Below are 18,966 nucleotides of genomic sequence, written 5' to 3'. Positions count from 1 at the left end.
TTGTGTTTTTGTGTATTTACATATGTATGAGTAGGATCAACAATGTAATCAACAGTCCCTGTCTATGTTGTATTCTGTTAGTTCAGAAGATCAAAAGAACATCCTGACATTTAAATGAATTGTAAACATGGGATATCCCTGTATTCATCTCTCTTTGAAATATACTGTGAATGGTGGAGGAACAAGTAAATTGCCTCATGTTTAATTCATATAGCTAAGTACTGGTGAGGGATCTCCTTCAAAGTCATCCTAATTATTTTTTGTTTCCAGAGGAACTCCAACTTGTCAAAAAAGGACCTGAAATTATATAAAAGACCCTTGGGTCCTGATCCTGTTCCTCTCAGATCTGCTTATGGCTTCATACAGGGGAAACTTAGGCCATAAGGACTGAGATCCCAGTTCTAACTGGATCGCTCTGAAATATAAACATTGGACTATAACCTATGCACTATTTCTGAAAGAACTCTTTGCAACTACAAAGCTCACCATCTCTACTATGAATCTGAATCTTAAGAACTGAACTCATGTCTGTATGTATATTGATCTTTTAACCATACTCTCTCTCTCTCTTTTGTTTTGTAATACATTTTAGTTTAGTTAATAAGAATTGGCTGTATGCATGTATTTGGGGAAAACCTAAAACATTCATTAACCTGGAAGGCAATGTGTCCGATCCTTTGGGATTGGTAGAACCTTTTCTTTTATATGATGAAATAATATTTTCAGAAATCTTCATCATATTTGACGTGGGTACGTGGATGGAGGCCTGAGGCTGGATCACTTTAAGGACACTGTGTTGTTTGAACTTCTGAGTAACCAGTAAGGTATAAAAGAAACTGTTTTATGCTGGCTTGGTATTGGCTAAGTATTGGAATGTCCACCAGCTTTCAGGGGATTGTCTGTCCCATTCTTTGCAGTTCACCCTAATTGAGTGACCACAGAAGGCCCCCACTGGGACCCCAGTCACACAGGTTTTATGTACTACTAATCCATCTTTCTCTCTAGTAGCCTTACACTTTCTCCCAGGCCATCCCAGCAGTTCATGCACCATAACCATTGCTAATTTCTCTAGCCATAATCACCTCTCTGTTACCTTGCCTGTCTGTTATACCACTATGTTGCCTCTCACCATAGATTTATATTTTAAACTGTTGGGGGCAGGGGTCTTCTTTTCATTGTGTATGCACAGCACCTATCATGATGGGGCGCTGACCCCTGACTGGGGCCTCTAGGTGCTATTGCAATAAAAACAACAACAACAAATTGGAGGAGTCCCTTGTTGTGCTATCTGTGACGAATAAGGCCACCATAGCATGAGATAGGGTGAGATTAGAGATGCAACACAGTCTCAGAGATTAAATGCTGTCCACTAGGGAAATGAAACAATGTGGGGAGTGGTCAAGCACTGAACCCAACCAACCAGGGTAGACGTATGTTAGAGAGATATGGTACAGAAAGGGAGGGTAAATACACTGATCTAAACTATATTATAAGTACCTGTTAACAGGGACCTTGTCTCGGTTCTCTTTGTAATGAGCTATGCACATCTATAACTCTATATGCAATCATTAATTGGTAATAATAATTAACCATGCTAAATAGACCACAAGTACACATTAGTTTGGTTTAACTCCTATTTAACAGTTGATGGATGCTATTGCTCTTTACAAATACCTAGAAAGGAATAGATCAGGACTTTGGTATTGAAAGAAAACAATCTGCATAAGTTCTGATTGAGTGTCCTTTTGTATGTGTATAAACAAGGGAGACAATCTCCTGCTCACAAATACAGATACAAAGAAGCTGGGCGCTGCTTGCCTGAACTTCTCTAAATAGCCTATTCAGTTATTTGACTGCTTCCCTAATTTGAATGTGCCAGTTCTTTTCCAAACCAGTGCATCCCTTTGCCAATCAAAAGTAAACATCCAGCTGGTGGCCTCTACTTGCCATACACAATCAGGGCTGACCTTCGGGGTGGGTGACGTGGGTGACTGCCCAGGGCACCGTGGGCGCCATGGCCCAACTTGGTGGAGGGGTGAGCCGGTCAAACTGGCTCCCAGCTAGGGAAGGAGCTGAAGTTGCAGGGGGTTCACCCAAGGCACCATTTTCCCTAAGGCCAGCCCTGTACACAATGGCACTTTTTGGTAAGGCAGAAGCAAAGCCATGCACCTGAGCTCCACAGTTAGACTCCTCCCTCCCAGAAAACAATTCCCTCATGATCTTACCATCCAACATTTACTTCAATATGGGCATCCAAGATTGCAACAACATCAGCAGTAGATGCTTCCCAGCCAGAAATCCGAGCTTGTGTTAGGCCTTCTCTCTTCTGATGCCTCACAATTTTTAGCAATCCAGGATGCTTTGCATTGTAATTTTTTATCTGTTCATCCAAATTTCCTTTTAGAGCCTCTAAAAATAGTATGGCACATTTTAGGGTGGGTTTTTTTTTTCCAATTAATGGAAATTGTTGAAATTGGAAAACAGAAAAGACTAATTAGATGACACCTTTTCCAGCTTCTCCCAGCCCCGACATCACTATAAATTTCTTCCTTCAAAAATAATGGCTAGAATTATTTGGTTACTCAGAAGAACTCCTCAGGAAGTAAACCTTGACCTAGGGTAACAGCTCATCCAGGACTTAATAGACCTGATTTTTAAACCCAGCTTCTATTTTGGAGACCACAATTTTGAGCCCAAACTTAATTGCACCCACTATAATTATGGGCACATATACCAGACATTACACCTCTAAATACCTGATTGTTCCCGAAGAGCAGGCAATTAGATGTCTAACTGCTAGCATTTGTGTCTACAGTTAACTGCACCTGCAAAAGAATATACCAACATGAAAATGCTAAACACGAGTCTATGTAATATGAGTAGGGATGTGCTCTCCTGGGACATGGGGCCACCATTTCCTTCTCCAAAGGCAGAAATAAGAAGGATCTACCTAGAAAATTATAGAAATTCAAAACGGAAAAGATCCATGGATGAACCAGTCCATCTCCTTGTGGACCAGTGCAGGATTGTTCCCTACAGTAGATTTCCTAATGCTTTGTCCAGTCAAATTTTAAGAGCAATGAGGCTTCCATTACTTCTCCAGGAAGCCTATTCCTCAGCCTAAAATATCACCATTAGGAAGTTTATCCAGATAATCAGCTAAAATGTTCACTTTGCTGCTTTCATCTCATAGCTATATCCCAGTACACCATGTGGTATTGGGAACTGTACCGTTAAGTGGCTTAGCTTCAAAGACAGGCAGCTTGCAGGGAGCAGGGTGCCGCAGAACCCATGTTCTGTTATGCAGAGGCATTTGGGAACTGTGTCACTGAATACAGAGGATCTCTTTCAAGCACTTTGGGTTCAGAGCAATTCAAGCACTTTGGGTTCAGAGCAATCACATGGCACCAGGAGTAAACAGAAATTAAAGAAAGAAATTAAAGAAATCTGCGTGGAAGACTGGAGCAGTTAAAAGCTCCACCAGAGCTAAAACTCTCCGGGAACACGGAAGTCAATCAGAAGAGAATTAAGAAGCACTTCACTGTGCAGCTGTAAGCAATGAAGTCCTGAGAAAAGGACAATAGAATGTAGCCTTATTTCTGACAATAGCAGGTTGTGATGTACTTGATGCATTCAATGGCGTTCAGTTCAGGCAGAGAGGACCAGCTATGAAGGTGCAGTACAGAAATTTGAGGAGCTCTGCACTCCATGTAAAAATGAGACCTAGGGGAGAGATGTTTTTAACCTGAGGGTACAAAAAGAAAGTAAAACTATAAAGAGCTTGCAACTGAACTAAAGCTGAAAAGACATTCTTGCAATTTTGGAGGCAGAAGGTCCCACCTAAGCTTCTAACAAAGGACCTGATTGCGGTTGACATCTGGAACAAAAAACTCAGAGAGACATTACTGGGAAACCCAGAATTAATCCTTGACTAAGCAACTGGAAATTTGCAAGCAACGGAAGTCATCCAGTCCAGAATGAGAGTGGACAGGGCTCTGCCACTGTGGACATGATAGAGAGAATCCAAAATACCACAGTCTGCGGTCACTCCCTAGGAGAAGGGACGTATGTTTGGAGCTATAGAGTCAAGTAACCTATAGCTCAGGGGTTGGCAACCTTTCAGAAGTGTTGTGCCAAGTCTTCATTTATTCACTCTAATTTAAGGGTTCGCGTGCCAGTAATACGTTTTAACGTTTTTAGAAGGTCTCTTTCTATAAGTCTATAATACACAACTAAACGATTGTTGTATGTAAAGTAAATAAGGTTTTTAAAATGTTTAAGAAGCTTCATTTAAAATTAAATTAAAATGCAGAGCCCCCCGGACCGGTGGCCAGGACCCGGGCAGTGTGAGTGCCACTGAAAATCAGCTCGCATGCCGCCTTTGGCACGCGTACCATAGGTTGCCTACCCCTGCTATAGCTACTCCCTGGAAGGTGGGGCTGGCAAACCCAGGGAAAGAGGAAAAGCCAGAAAGTAAGGAAAGGCTCAGGGAACAGGAAGTAATGTCCAGGACAGAACAGTCCTTGGGTGCTGGAGGGTCCCTGGTGCCGGAACCTGGAGCAGAGGGCAGGCCCAGGTTCCCCTACCAGCCACTGGGGAAGTGGCATAGACCAGGCAGTGGAAAGCAGACTGCCTGGGACAGTTCACTCTGGAAGAGTTTGATACCCTGGAAGGGGAAGACACATGTGACTTGAATGGAGGGCTAAGCCACGAACACCAAGCATCTTGCCTCTCTGAGAGCAAGGAAGAGAAGGCAGGGTGCGTGGCAAGAAGCAGAAAGGAGGTGTCGGACCTGGAATCAGCTAATCCCCAGAGTGGCCAGGAGGAGGCACCACCTTTGGTGAGTGGACCCCGTGACACACACAAAAAGACACTTGAGGCAGAAAGGCACATAGCTCTCAAAGTCAGAGTCCAGCAAAAACAGTACATGGTTACGGTGACAACCAGCACAAGCCAAAACAATGCCCAGCATATGAGAAAAGATGAAAGAACTGCAATTGAGCACATCATTTTGCAAGAGTTTGCAAATGCCAGCAGATGGTGCATAGCGTGGACAAGGAGACATTGACAGCACCACGAGCTCAGTTAAAAGAACAGGAGGACTTGTGGCATCTTAGAGACTAACCAATTTATTTGAGCATGAGCTTTCGTGAGCTGCAGCTCACTCATGCTCAAATAAATTGGTTAGTCTCTAAGGTGCCACAAGTCCTCCTGTTCTTTTTGCGAATACAGACTAACACGGCTGTTACTCTGAAACTAGCTCAGTTGAATTCTTCCTAGGAGTAATGGACAACATTGCAGCACAAGGTTCTTGGCCTGCCACCCTGAAAGAAAATGGGACACTTATTAATTTTAAGTTGTATACTTTTGCACAAGCCATGTTGCCAGAAAGTGTTACTAGCACACACAAAAAAAGTCACAGGTAGTGAAAGATAAGCAAGTAAAACACAGCTGTTCGCAGTGTTGTAGCCGTGTCCAATCCAAGACAGGAGAGAGAAGGTAGGTAAGGTAATATCTTTTATTGGCCCTTCTCCTGTATGTGGAAGGGAAAAACTTTTGAGCTTGTAACACACAGGGTTTGCAATGGTGAGCTGATCCTCGCTTATAGAATATACAAACTTGACGTATGGGTAAATAAACTGGAAGAGATACAGCATGCAATATTACCAGGGGAAAAAAGAACCTGTTATTGGGTAAAAACACGTCAAACCCTTGGTCCTATCAAGAGGAGAGACTGGCGAGACAAGGGACCAAAACAATTAAGGCAGAGTTTGAGAGTTCCTTCTAGAGGATAGGAAAGCTCTCAGCAGAGTACAGAATAGAACTGAAAGAGCCTAACCCATGCCACAATTCACACCCCTAGGAAACTTCTCATTACCCAAGAGGCAGAGGCTAAAAAAGGAGCTGGATAGGCTCATTGCTCTGGGGATCATAGAGCAAGTAGGGGCCACTGGCATGGGTACATTTGTTGGTAGTGGTAGAGAAAAAGATGAAACCCTTCGCTTATGTACAGACCCAAAATCATTTTAAAATATATGTGAAAAGGGAACATTTTCCACTACCTACAAAGTGAGACATTTTTGGAGAGATGCCTGTTGCCAAATATTCTTCTATGCCTGACATGTCAGCAGAATTCTGTCAGGTTCCCTTAGAAAAACAGAGCACATGACTGTGCAGTCAACACTCGCTTTGGCAGACACTATATCTGTAGAATGCTATTTGGTTTGTGTTTGATACCTAGAAAATACAACTTTTTGATGGTCTAGAGGGTACTAACGTTTGCATACATGACATTTTGATCTGGGGGGGAAGTTGGGGCAAGATCCATTAAGAGATTTAAACATCTAACTTGTCACTTTAGGTGTCTAAATTCAAACTTTAGATCTTCCAAAACCCTGCTCAGATGTCACCTAAGCCTATTGCCTCCTAAATTCCCTAGGCACCTAAGTTTCTGCAAGTGAAATCCCCTAGATGTCTACATTTCTGACAACGGACACTTGCAAAGCCACCCAAGTCCTGATGCCACTTAGCTGCTCAGCACCTAAACTCCAGTGGGATCCTCAGAATGGGCATTCCTACATCTATCTTGCCTGCAAAGCCCAATCCAACAGGAGTTCTCAGAAGTTACCTTCTGCACAAAACTGAGAAGGATGTCCCCTTATATCCTATATACTAATGGTTAGAGCACTCATTGGACTTAATTCAGGTCTCCCACCTCCCAGGACAGTGCCCTAATGACTGGGCTATAGGGTATTCTGGGGTAGATCTGTCTCAGTCTCACCTGTTGAAGGTGTGTATAACATACTTAAATATTAATTGGGCCAGGAAGAGAGTAACAATGACTCTATACCCTAGTGGCTAGGTCACCCACCTGTGAGACCCAGGTTCCAATGACTAAGTATTTCATACAATAGAAACAGCTTCAACAGGACTGACTGAGAGAGAGCTACCTCAGACAACAGACAAGGAAGGGATACAATGATTCCTTGGAACAGCAAACAACACAGGGAAATTTGTCCTTAATGTATCTGATCAAGCCAGCAAACTGAGAACACTGTTGTGCACAGATGTCCAGTGGACACGGGATGCAAATATTAATAAAGAGTTTGAGAAACTGAAGGCATTAATTAAAGAGGCCCCAATCCTGAGGTAACAGAACACTAAGCACAAAACTAAGTTGTCCACAGACACCTCCAAGGAGAGTAAGAGTGCAGTCCTCCTACAGCAGTATGGTCAAAATTGGAGAGCAGTGGCTTATGTGTCATGAGCCCTTACAAAAACTGAGAATCAGTTACACCCAATAGAGAAAGAGGCTTTGACCTTCATTCATGAGTGTGAAACGTTCCATGTCTTTATTTATGGGACACAGGTGTTAGCTGAAACTGACCATATACCCCTTATTGCCATTACCAAAAGGGGTCTGGCAAACAACTCCCTGAGAATACAGAGATTGCTTTTTTCAGTTACAAATGTCTGATTTGTAAATTCAGTACAAAACTGGGAGCGATTTGGTCTCTGCAGACACACACTCTAGAGCATTTGACAAAAAAATGCAGTGGAGCAAGTCCAGAACTAGATATTGTATAGGTCAATCTGTTTGGGAAAAAAACAACCCTGTCCAATCTCACATGAAATGTGGATTGTGATTGCCAGAACTACTGCTCGGGATGAGACCCTACAGAAAATAATTAAGGTTATTGGAACAGAGCGGCTGGGACAGCATGTTCCCAGCCCCTTTCACTGATTCAGGGGAAGTTTTCAGTCCTAGATGGGATTACTAAACTGTTACAGAAAAATAAGTTTAAAAGGCTACATGATGGTCTTTTAATGATTGAAAAAAGCTAAGAGAAGGGTGAGAGACAATTTATTACTGGCCTCAAGTGAAGAGCAATATTGAGGAATCTGTCAAGGCCTGTTGCATATGCCAAAAATACAGGCCATGTCAAGTAAAAGAGCCATAAAACTAGTCCCCTGGAGCACAGTAGGCATAGATTTGTTTATGTTGACGGGAAAAAACTATGTACTTGTCCTAGATTGTTTCTCTCACTTCTCAGAGATAGCCTTACTGGAAGATACTACAGCTGAACAGGTGATTGTCAAATCTATTTTTGCTAGACTATATCTATATCTAGTATAGTAATGCCTGACAGTGGGCTGCAGTTCAATGAGCATGAGTTTAAGTAATTTCCAGTGCAGTTTGGGTTTAGACATGTAACGACAATCCAGTGGGTTGGTGGAAAATGATATTAAAATCATAAAACAGCTACCAAAAAAGGATGCAGAGTCAGACTCAGTACTTTGCACTGTTAAAACATGGTTTGTCACCTGCAAGGGGCACCCAAAAGCAAATGAAGATGTCTCTGCCTTAACTGTGTCACTTACCATTTGAGCTGTAATCATCTACCAGGACAATTTCTTTCAGCAAATGAGAAGGAGTTCGGTTAATTATACTGGTAATTGCACGCAAGATGATCGACATTGCCTCATTCATAAATATGAGAACGACACTAAGTGTCGGGAGGTCGTGGGAATATTTTTTCTCTTTACAGCTGTAAGAGAGTGAGAAGAATATTAGCAGGATTCCTGAAAAGACCCAGTAGAGAAGCAGCCATCTTCATCTTCAGGGTTATACACAACTAGCACAAAGCGGGAAATAATTTGTTCTGAACACTGCCTACCCATGAAAAAGAGCCTTTAAGGCCTGATTCTGTGTAAAGGGGCTTTCACATAACTGAGAACCAGGCCCCAGTCTTTGCAAAGATCTTGCCCCTCCACAGAAAGGCAAGTATTCTTTGACAGAGGAAAACGTGAGTGTTTAAACACAGCCACGTGAATTTCAGTGAAATCTAAAGGGCTGATCTTCCCTCTGTTGGAGTAGATTCAGAGTAATTCCATTTTATTTAAACACAGCCACATGAATTTCAGTGAAATCTAAAGGGCTGATCTTCCCTCTGTTGGAGTAGATTCAGAGTAATTCCATTTTATTTAAACACAGCCACGTGAATTTCAGTGAAATCTAAAGGGCTGATCTTCCCTCTGTTGGAGTAGATTCAGAGTAATTCCATTTTACTTTAATTCTACATTTCTTCTTAAGTGATTGCACAAATCCCTCTTAAGTATGCATGTGCCGGGTGGACTTGAGTGACAAGTTGGGATGGAGCATGGGCCCTGTACTTCCTCATGCCTCCAAAAAAGGATATAAAGGGCGGAGTCACCTTGATCCTCCCACATTGCCTTCTCACCACTATTTTCAGCTTTAAGGTTTCCTGAATATTAATTTTAGCATGGAAGTTTATGTAGCTCCATCACCTCTTCTTATTTGTCTCCTTTCCACCAACAATTGTCTAAGGCAAAACATTTTCAAAGCTGGGTCCCTACAATTAGGCACCTGCATCCATATTTAACCACTTAGGTAAAAGAGGTCTGATTTAATCAGAAGGTGCCAAGCCAGCAGGGCCTGCGGGTGCTCAGCCCTGATGAAATCAGGCCACTCACTGCCTACCTATGCACTTAGGCGGCCAAGATTGAAAATGTTAGCCTTAGGCTGGGGTTTTCAAAGGAGCCCACAGAAATCAGGCACATAAATCCCATTGACATTCTCTGGGATTTGGGCACCTAACTCCCATAGACATCTTTGAAAATCCCAGCCCTAGTTTTTCCTCTCTGTATATGGAAACTTGCAAATGCAGGATACCTCTTTAGGCCTTTGGCCATTTTTGTTGCCTTTTTCTGGTGCTTTCTGTGTTTGTTGCATTTTTTTAACCTTGATACAGTATTCAAAGTGAGGACTGACCCATGGTTTATATAATGGCATGAAAATACGTAACTCATTATTCCCTGGGCCCTTCTTAGAAAGCTGGTGGCTTATACATTTTCTCGGTTGTTGCTGCACATTAAAAGGTCTATGCTGCATGCTTCTTTCGGCAGCATGTAGTGTACATATGTATAGAGCTCCCCTAGCACAGGGATAAATAGCAGCCTAGCTGGTGAGGCAGGGCTTACGCGAGTAGAGTAGACACACACCTGAAGGGTGTGGGTATGTACCCCAGTACATCTCCTAGCATGGCTCTCCTCGCCGAAGCAGTGCCTCCCCATCTACACTGCTATTAGTAGCAGTGCCGTGTCCTGCTGCCTTCCCACTGCTGGACCCCTTCCCCTCTGCAGTGAAAGACTCCAGCAGCAGGGACAGGCTTTGGCTGGGCGGGGGTGGGGGGGCAGTGAGGAAAGGCTCTGGCAGTTCCCTGCTGCTGGAGCCCTTCCTCCCACAGCGAAAGACTCTGGGGAGGCAGCAGTTAAGGGCAGTGGGGAAGATTCTCTGCAGTGGGGAAGGGCTCCAGCAGCAGGGAGCTACGGGAGCCTTTCCCCACTGCTGCAGTGATTCCCAGGGAACACTGTGGCAACGGAGAGGCAGTGGGAAAAGGTCCCACCACCTTCTGCCTGCCAGAGCCTTTCCCCACCTCATGGAAAGATTACAGCAGCAGGGAAAGGCTCCGGCAGGCTCCGTCTTTCCCCGCTGCCTCCCCTGCCTTTCACTGAGACATGTAGCGATGCACCGTAGCCTGGACACGGCCTGCTTTTCACTGCAGTGTGTAGCTTAGAGTTGCCAGGTGTCCAGTTTTCTACTGGAATGCCCAGTCGAAAAGGGCTGGCAGCTCCCGTCAGCACTGCTGACCGGGCTGTTAAAAGTCTGGTTGGTGGGACTGGCAGGCTCGCTACTCGGCTTCGTGCAGCTTCCTGGAAGCAGTGACGTGTCCCTCAGCTTCTAGGCAGAGGGACGGCCGAGAGGGTTCTGCATGCCACCCCGACCCTGAGCACCAGCTCCGTGGCTCCCATTGGCCTGGAATGAGCCAATGGGAGCTGCAGGGGTGACACCTGCAGGAGGAGGCAGTGAGTGCACAGATCCACCTGGCCGCACCTCCACCTACGATCTGGAGGGACATGTCGCCACTTCCGGGGAGCCCCCTGAGGTAAGAGCCACCCAGAGCCCATAGCCCACACCCTCCCCTGTGCCCCAACCCCCTGTCCCAGGCCTGAGCTCCCTTCTGCACCCTAAACTCCTCATCCCTGGTCCCACTCCAGAACCTGCATCCCCAGCCGGAGCCCTCACCCCCTCTGATACTCCAGACCCCTGCCCCAGGTGGGAGCCCCATCCTGCACCCAAACTCCCTCCCGGAGCCTGCAACCTGCACCCACTCCCACACCCCAACCCCATGTCCCAGCCAAGATCCCCCTCCTTCACCCCAAACCCCTCATCCCCCCTCTAGAGTCCACACCCCCAGCTGGAGCCTGCAACTCCTCCTGCATCCCAACCCCATGCCCCAGCCCTGAGCTGCCTCCCGCACCAAAACTCCCTGGTGGAGCCCACACGCCACATGCCCTCTGCACCCCAACTCACTGCTTCAGACCAGAGCCCCCTCCCACACTCTGAACCCCTTGGCTGCACCCCCCCAGCCTGAAACCTCCTCCTGCACCCCAAACCCCTCATCCCCAGCCCTAACTCAACCCTCTGAACCCCAACCCTCTGCCCCAGCCTGGAGCCCCCTCCCACACCCTGAACCCCTCATTTCTGGCCCCACCCTGGAGCCCACATCCCCACCTGGAGCCCTCACCCCCTCTCACACACCAAGCCCCTGCCCCAGCCTGGTGAAAATGAGTGAGTGAGGGTGGAGGAGAGCCAGCGATAGAGGTGTGGGGTCTCGGGGAAGGGGTGGGGCAAGGTGTTCGGTTTCGTGCAACTAGAAAGTTGCCAGTCCTAGTGTAGTTGCACATAACCTACATGCCGCCACCGCAGTGTGTAGTACATACATAGCTTAAGATGTGCCCAGTGACACCTAGATCTTTTGCCTAATAAGTTATAACCAGAGGCGCTGTAGTCTGTTGTGTCTAGATTTGAGCATCTTTGAGGATGTTATAACCTCTTTCAGCACCTACTGATATGGAGGAAGATTTTCAAAGGCCCCAGGGGGGAGTCATGCAACTGACTCATATTTGTGTCTAGGAAAACCTCCCCTTTATACTTTATGTAATTTCATCATGTTCATTACATTTCTTAGTTCTGCCTCCAAGTTATATACCTAGGTAATTCTTGAAGTCTAGTACCCTTGTCGCATCTTAAATTATCCTGCATCTACTATATATGGCCCATAGTCTGTTCTCAGATATGCCAGTGTAAATTCAGATTAACTCTACTGGGCTCAAAATAGTTACTCCAGATTTGCACTGGTGTAACAAACAAGAATCTGGCCCTATCCATTTATACCATGCTCCTCCAGGACTGGGATTTCCACTGTAAGTGTTAGGCGTACATACTGTGACTTTAAGAGCAGAGCACATGTCAGAGAGAAGGGGATTGGGCTAGGAAGACCCGTTGGAAGCAGTCCAGAGTCAGCTTCACTAGATACACAACTAGGAGCACACTGCTCTCCTTTGGTTTCTGTAACCCTGTTTTTGTTCTACTAAAGCCTTACTTCTAAGAGACCAGACAGTGCCTCCTTCTTTTAAATCCACCAGACAACACAGTAAGTTTATTTGTAAGCAAACTTGGCAACTGACAATCTTCTTCCTCATAAAACAGAGCATTATCTGATTCCTCTATATCCTTGAAACTGGCGCCATGTAAGATGCTCACCTACAGTACAACAGAACGCCTTGTTCCTTATAGTGTTTACACATTCTTTGTTCCATTACTTTTGTACCCACTACTGCAGCCTCAATCTACTTCTCAGGATACAAATCTTTCCCAGGTGGCCAAAGCGGTGAAGTAATAAATTTATAATGAATGAGAAGGGTTGGGCGGGTAGCTGGAGGATTTCCTAACCAGATAAGAATGAATTTATCATTTTTCCTCAAGTCCACATGACCAGTTTTCAGAGAGATTAATGGTTTTGTTTCTTTTTGCTGCTATTCAGTATTGTTTTAGCCCATTATTGAGGTAGGAACTGGGTGTCAACATTTTCATTCAGCTCTGAATCTGAACTCCCCCGAAGTTCAAGTAAGTTGTTTCTGAGCCATCTTTAAAACAGCCCTTTTGCAGCTCCAGGGACCTCTGGGGATCAAATCAGAGGAGAGTCAGAAGTGCTCAGACATTACGGTGAGGGGATACCTCCACAGATGGATAGATCTTATTCTGATCCCATTTACACTTGTGTAAATCAGGAGTAATGCTGCTGAAGTCAATAAACTTACACTTAGAGCTGATCAAAAAATGGGAACTTTTCCATGAAACATTTCGCAAATAATCTGTCCCTGGTTTTCATTTAAAAAAAATATATCAACATTTGTTGACCATCTTTAGTTACAGTTGTAGAAGAGTGATATTTATGACTGGAACATCAAGTCTATGAGCTTGAACAGTGCACTAGGGAAAGGGAGAAAGCACTTAAGAGGCTTGTAGCATACTGCCAGTGATAATATAAGCCCTGGGTAACTGTTTTTTAGCCAGGACTTTTGTCCTGGCTCCTAACATGTATTGCCACATGATCAGTCTCTCCGTCTTCATAAATCTCAGCTCCCAGCTCACCCTGCCATTTATCATAACGCTTCCATCGGATACTGGGCTTACTGTCCCCTACCATTAATAATACCTAGGTAGTTACATTGACCTTTCTATCCAAGCACATTATAAAGATATGTATGTATCAATATCCCCTCCCCCCTTTTTTTTTAACAGATGGAAAAAGTGAAGAACAGAATGGCTGAGTGACTTGCATAATGTCCCACAGTGAATCACTGGCATGGAATTCACATCTCCTAACAGCCCCACAGTGCCCTCTGCTTTTGACGACATGGTCTAATGTGTATAAACACAATACAGCTTCCTTGTCCTTTCTAGCTTGCGTCTCCCTTGGCAGGCCCTGTGCATAGGGGACAATTTCACTCTTGGAGCTCAAGTGGAGCTTAAACACAGCAGAGAGTAGAAGGCCTTTTGAATGTTGCTTTTAGTTTTCTCCTGTGCTAGCATGTATCATTAACAAGAATCTATTTTATTTAAAACTTCCCTATTATATCTTTTGCATACGTCTCCTATAAGCTTTCACCTCCTGACTTGCATTGTGTGTGCGCGAAGAATTACCCACTGCTCTTTGTAAAATGCAGGAGGAAGTGAATGGAAAAAAACCAACACATCAGGCTAAATGCAGCACAAATCCAGATCTGCTCATGGATCCCTTATAACCTTCCATTCCAAATCAGCTTGGGGCCTTGGATAGCACCTCTTTACATTCATACATCTGCCTAGGAACATATACAGGGTTCATACTGCACCTGGGATATCTGGTATCTGGAATAGGCCGATCCAGGGGCAGACGGTCACTGAGATAAACATTATACCCATATTTAGTGAATAGATCCTGGGCTGTGGTTTGTTGCTCTTCTGTTAAATCTGCACCCCAGCGCTTGAACAGCCTTGAATCTGGAAACAGCTTTCGGTGCACAACCTTCTTTTCCTTTTTCATCTTGTCTTCCTCCTTTGCTTTCTCAGCCTGGTGCATTTCACCCTTTGACTCCTCTGGCAGCTTTATGTCATCTTCTTTTTGTTTCATTCTTTCATTATGAGAGAGCTTTTTCATGGAATTTGCTGCTTAAAAATAAGGTGTGTTTAGGGTCTAATGACAAGAGAGAATAATGTGTAATAAAGATAATGGGCCAGATTCTCCTCACACTAGTTTAAATCAGGAATAAATCAATGCAGTTACAATTACCATGAAACTGCCATGAGACGAGAATCAGTTTCTAGCTTCTTTATAAAAACGAATCTGTAAAGGCAGGATTCCAAGAGTTAGTCCTAACAATGTCAATATTATTGGTCACGTTCTGCTTTCAGTTTCCCTGGTGTAAATAAAGAGAAACTCCACTGAAATCAATGGAGACATGCAGAAAGAAAATCAGTGTACAAGTGATATTAGAAACAGGACTCAAGATGTTCAGTAGAGTTTGTTCTGATACACTGAAGTAACTAAAATCAACATCTGGCCTTATCTGAACCACGTTGCTTGTGCAATATGGGCTATGAGAGTAGTTCTAAGCATAAAGCACAAACGACCTCTCCACCCTATCCCCATTACATGGCTGCTTAATATCTCCCTTGCCTAGATAAATTTCTGGGGGAACTGGCAAATTAGGCTGAATCAAAAAGGCAGGCGATTCACAGGAACTGTCTATAGGTATATATCTCAGGTATTTATATTTATTTTTGGACTTCGCTAAACAAGAGTGCCATCAGTGTGTGCAGGGTTGTTGTTACATATTAACTTTTTAATATTAACATTTTAACTTTATTTCTCCTGATTTTTATTTTATTTAATTGTAAATTCCTGTATTTCAAAAGGAAAATGTCCCTTAAAGACTTGTATGCCACATAGCCCTTGAAAGAGATATTTTGCCTTTTGATTTAGAATAACAAAAGCAGTGTCTTTTTCAAATACTGAACCAAAGACACCTGTTACTTTTCATAGCTATTAATAGCAATTGGCAGAGAAATGCAAGGCAGTAGGTGCCCAGGTGAATTGGAGTCATATTCTGTCATTAAGGGTGGTGTGATCACTGGGCTGGGGTACTTATTACTAGAGCTGGAGAAGTGAACCCACATATTCTGAGCAACTTCTGGGGCTTCCTAAGAGACATTTGAAAGGGCTTCTTTCATCTCTGGCTGATCACTGTGCTGTATATCCCTGCTCTATATCCCCTTTCCCTGGTACTCACAAGCCTATCTAACAGCAGAGTAAGTCTAGACCGGGGTTCTCAAAACAAATTTTTTGATGGCCTCAGAGTACGGCTACTAACTCTGGCTAGTAGCCGCTCTGACAATTTTTCCTAAAATACGTAATTAACTTTAGGGAAAAACAGATAAATATTGTCCAAATCATTGTAATTTATTTATGTAGCAGGAAGTTGTCAAGTTTCCTTCCCCACTCTGAACTCTAGGGTACAGATGTGGGGACCTGCATGAAAGACCCCCCTAAGCTTATTCTTACCAGTTTAGGTTAAAAACTTCCTCAAGGTACAAACTTTGCCTTGTCCTTGAACCCTATGCTGCCATCACCAAGCGTGTTAAACAAAGAGCAGGGAAAGAGCCCACTTGGGGACATCTTTCCCCCAAAATATCCCCCCAAGGCCTACACCCCCTTTCCTGGGGAAGGCTTGATAAAAATCCTCACCAATTTCCATATGTGAACACAGACCCAAACCGTTGGATCTTAAGAACAATGAAAAAGCAATCAGGTTCTTAAAAGAATTTTAATTAAAGAAAAAGAAAAAGAATCACCTCTGTAAAATCAGGATGGTAAATACCTTACAGGGTAATCAGATTCAAAACACAGAGAATCCCTCTAGGCAAAACCTGAAGTTACAAAAAGACACAAAAACAGGAATATACATTCCATTCAGCACAACCTATTTTACCAGCCATTTAACAAAAGGAAATCTAACGCATTTCTAGCTAGATTACTTACTAACTTAACAGAAGTTCTGAGGAGTTATGAAGAGCATTCCTGATCTGTTCCAAGCAAAAGCATCCCACAGACAGCCAGACCCTTTGTTCCCCGCCGCTCCAGCTTTGAAAGTATCTTGTCTCCTCATTGGTCATTTTGGTCAGGTGCCAGCAAGGTTATCTTAGCTTCTTAACCCTTTACAGGTGAAAGGATTTTGCCTCTGGCCAGGAGGGATTTTATAGTTCTGTATACAGAAAGGTGGTTACCCTTCCCTTTATATTTGATGAAAGAAGTAGAGCTCCCCATTCTGCACACATGGATTCCCCATTCCATACACATTCCGTACACATGGATTTTGCTCCTATTCTTGTGTTCAGAGCATGTCACAGAATGAGAGTGCCTCACCCTGCTGGGGAGCTACCAAGCCCTGCAACAGCCCAGAGCCATCAAGCTGTTGTAAAGGGTGAGTGTGGCCTCAGGTGGAGGAAACACCAACCCATCTCTCTGTCCCTGCAGCCCCTGAACCTTGGGTGAAACCCACCCTGGAGAAGGTGGGTTGGGAACTCACTGGCTGCCTGCAGAGTCCCAGATTCTCCATGCCATTGCCGGGCAGGAGTGGGGGAGCTGCCCAGGGGAACACCCCGGTGACCAAAACGCCACAGCCACTAACAAGAGTCACCTCCGGCACTGCACACACTGGCCCCAAGTGACTGCAGAGGCACTGCCCAGACCCACCGAGGAGGCTGCGCGTTCCACAGGACACCAATCCCTGCTGGCCGCATTTGAGAAACGCTGCCCGAGATAACACGTTGATTCTAAAACCATGGCAGCTGGCAGTGCCTTGGCTGCACTATCCCTCCCACCATTGCTACCAGTCTGGTGGAACAGAAAAGTCCTAGCGATGATGGGGGAAAATATCCTAATGACAGCACGGCCTGAAGGCCTGATACTGCAGCACTTATTCGGGTGATTTCAGTGAGACAACTCGCTTGAGTAAGGCTGCAGAACTATACCCATTTGTCACCAGGACAGGTTTCTCCCCAGCTCCAAAGCCTGTGCTGACACACCCAATCTTTCACTAGGAGGTTTATTTCCTTAACGGAGGTTAGCAAACAAACAGTCTTTGCTCATTTCTTAGCCTCTAGCTTCAGTTCCAGGGGTCTCTTGCATTCCTGCTCCTTGGCAGCTTCCCAGTTTCAGTCAGCTCTGCTCCCTTCTTGGAGCAACACAACCCCAGGGCTGCTTCCCTTAGCCCCGGCCCCTTGCAGGGAGCCACCACAAAAGCTAGCTCCACTCCAGAGTGGATTTCTTTCCCCAGGGCACAGCCTGTCTTTGTCCCTCTCCCAACAGCTCTTTATAGCAGCCAGCCCTCTTTAATTGGCTGGATTGGATTCACCTGCTCTGGTTCAGGAGCGCTGGGTTTAGTCTATCGACAGGGACCAACTACCCTGTGACATACCCGCACCCCCAGTTTTCCAGGAATAAAAAAATGCATACATTTTCCTTCTTGTGAGGTGGCCTCCTGGGGGCCGAAATGTTGGGAAAGAACAGTGTTTTTGCACTGAGAGGGGGAAGAGTAGCCCCGGCCCAGGGCCACTCTTCCCCCTCTCAGTGCAAAAACACTGTTCTGCCCCAACATTCTGCAGCATCATTCATTTTACAACATTTCAGGCCCTGAAAGTTTTTCTTACTCCAACCCAAACATTCCCCTCAGTGGTTTAACATAATACCAACATTTCAACTATCGCTTCCCACAAGTCCCATCGAGTCACGGAGTGTTCTCTGAGCCCTAGAGGTCCTGTCCCCAGGCACAGACTCTCAGTGCCAGTCACCCTGAATATTATGCAGTGGGGCCAGGGTCATATAACCAGGCTCACTGGGCGCGGTTCCTACATAGTCTTATCTCCATCGCCTGGACTTTGGAGTCCCTGCGTGACTCAGCTTTACCGTCTCTGCATGCAGAGTCTGTACTTCAGTCTCAAGTTCGTGAACCATGAGGAGTAAATGTTTCCTGTTCTCCTCAATCACCTGGAGATCTGTAGCTAGTTTTTCTTTCTTGAACTTGAGGTTCCATAATTTGCTGTCCACTGACTCCAGTTGTTCTATAAACTGACCAGGCCTTTGCAGGGGAGCTATAAAACAGATCTGTGCTATCTCTTTCCCTGCACTGGAGCCCTGTTTCTCCCCCTGACTCCCTATTTAGGACTCTACTTGTTGGAATAGTCCTGTCTGAATCCCCACGCTGGCTTGTTTTACAGGTAGTTCAGCCTGGATCCCCATGGTATCCTGTTGAATCTGGGATTTTGTTTGAGTTCCCACAGTATCCTGTGGGATTTGAGATTTCATTTGGGCCTCCCCAGTGTCCCACCAAGCCAGAGACCATGTTTGAGTCTCTACAGCAGCCTGCTGAGCCTGGGACTTGATCCGGGTCTCTCAAGTACCCTGCCGAGTGTTCCTCATCTGGGCCTGGGTCAGTTCCTCCTACAGAACCAAGCATTGCTGCTTCTCCTTCTTAACCTCCACCTGAACCCGGGCCAGC

At 45.0% G+C, this 18,966-nt stretch overlaps 1 protein-coding gene across 1 annotated transcript in view; it reads right to left on the bottom strand.

Moving 5' to 3' along the window:
• Positions 1-14,648, bottom strand: part of GALNT8 (polypeptide N-acetylgalactosaminyltransferase 8) — a 35,499-nt gene extending 20,851 nt beyond the window's left edge. The window contains exons 1-3 of the mRNA XM_073329461.1: positions 14,263-14,648; positions 8,383-8,549; positions 2,226-2,409 (exon numbers count right to left, since the gene is read on the bottom strand). Of these exons, the coding sequence (XP_073185562.1) occupies positions 2,226-2,409; positions 8,383-8,549; positions 14,263-14,567 (656 nt within the window). The 5' untranslated portion in view covers positions 14,568-14,648. The remainder of the gene's footprint in view (positions 1-2,225; positions 2,410-8,382; positions 8,550-14,262) is intronic.
• Positions 14,649-18,966: the final 4,318 nt, after the last annotated feature.

This window comes from Lepidochelys kempii, chromosome 1 (assembly GCF_965140265.1).
Source record: "Lepidochelys kempii isolate rLepKem1 chromosome 1, rLepKem1.hap2, whole genome shotgun sequence".
Lineage (NCBI taxonomy): Eukaryota > Metazoa > Chordata > Testudines > Cheloniidae > Lepidochelys > Lepidochelys kempii.
This window is presented reverse-complemented; position numbering and strand designations above follow the sequence as displayed.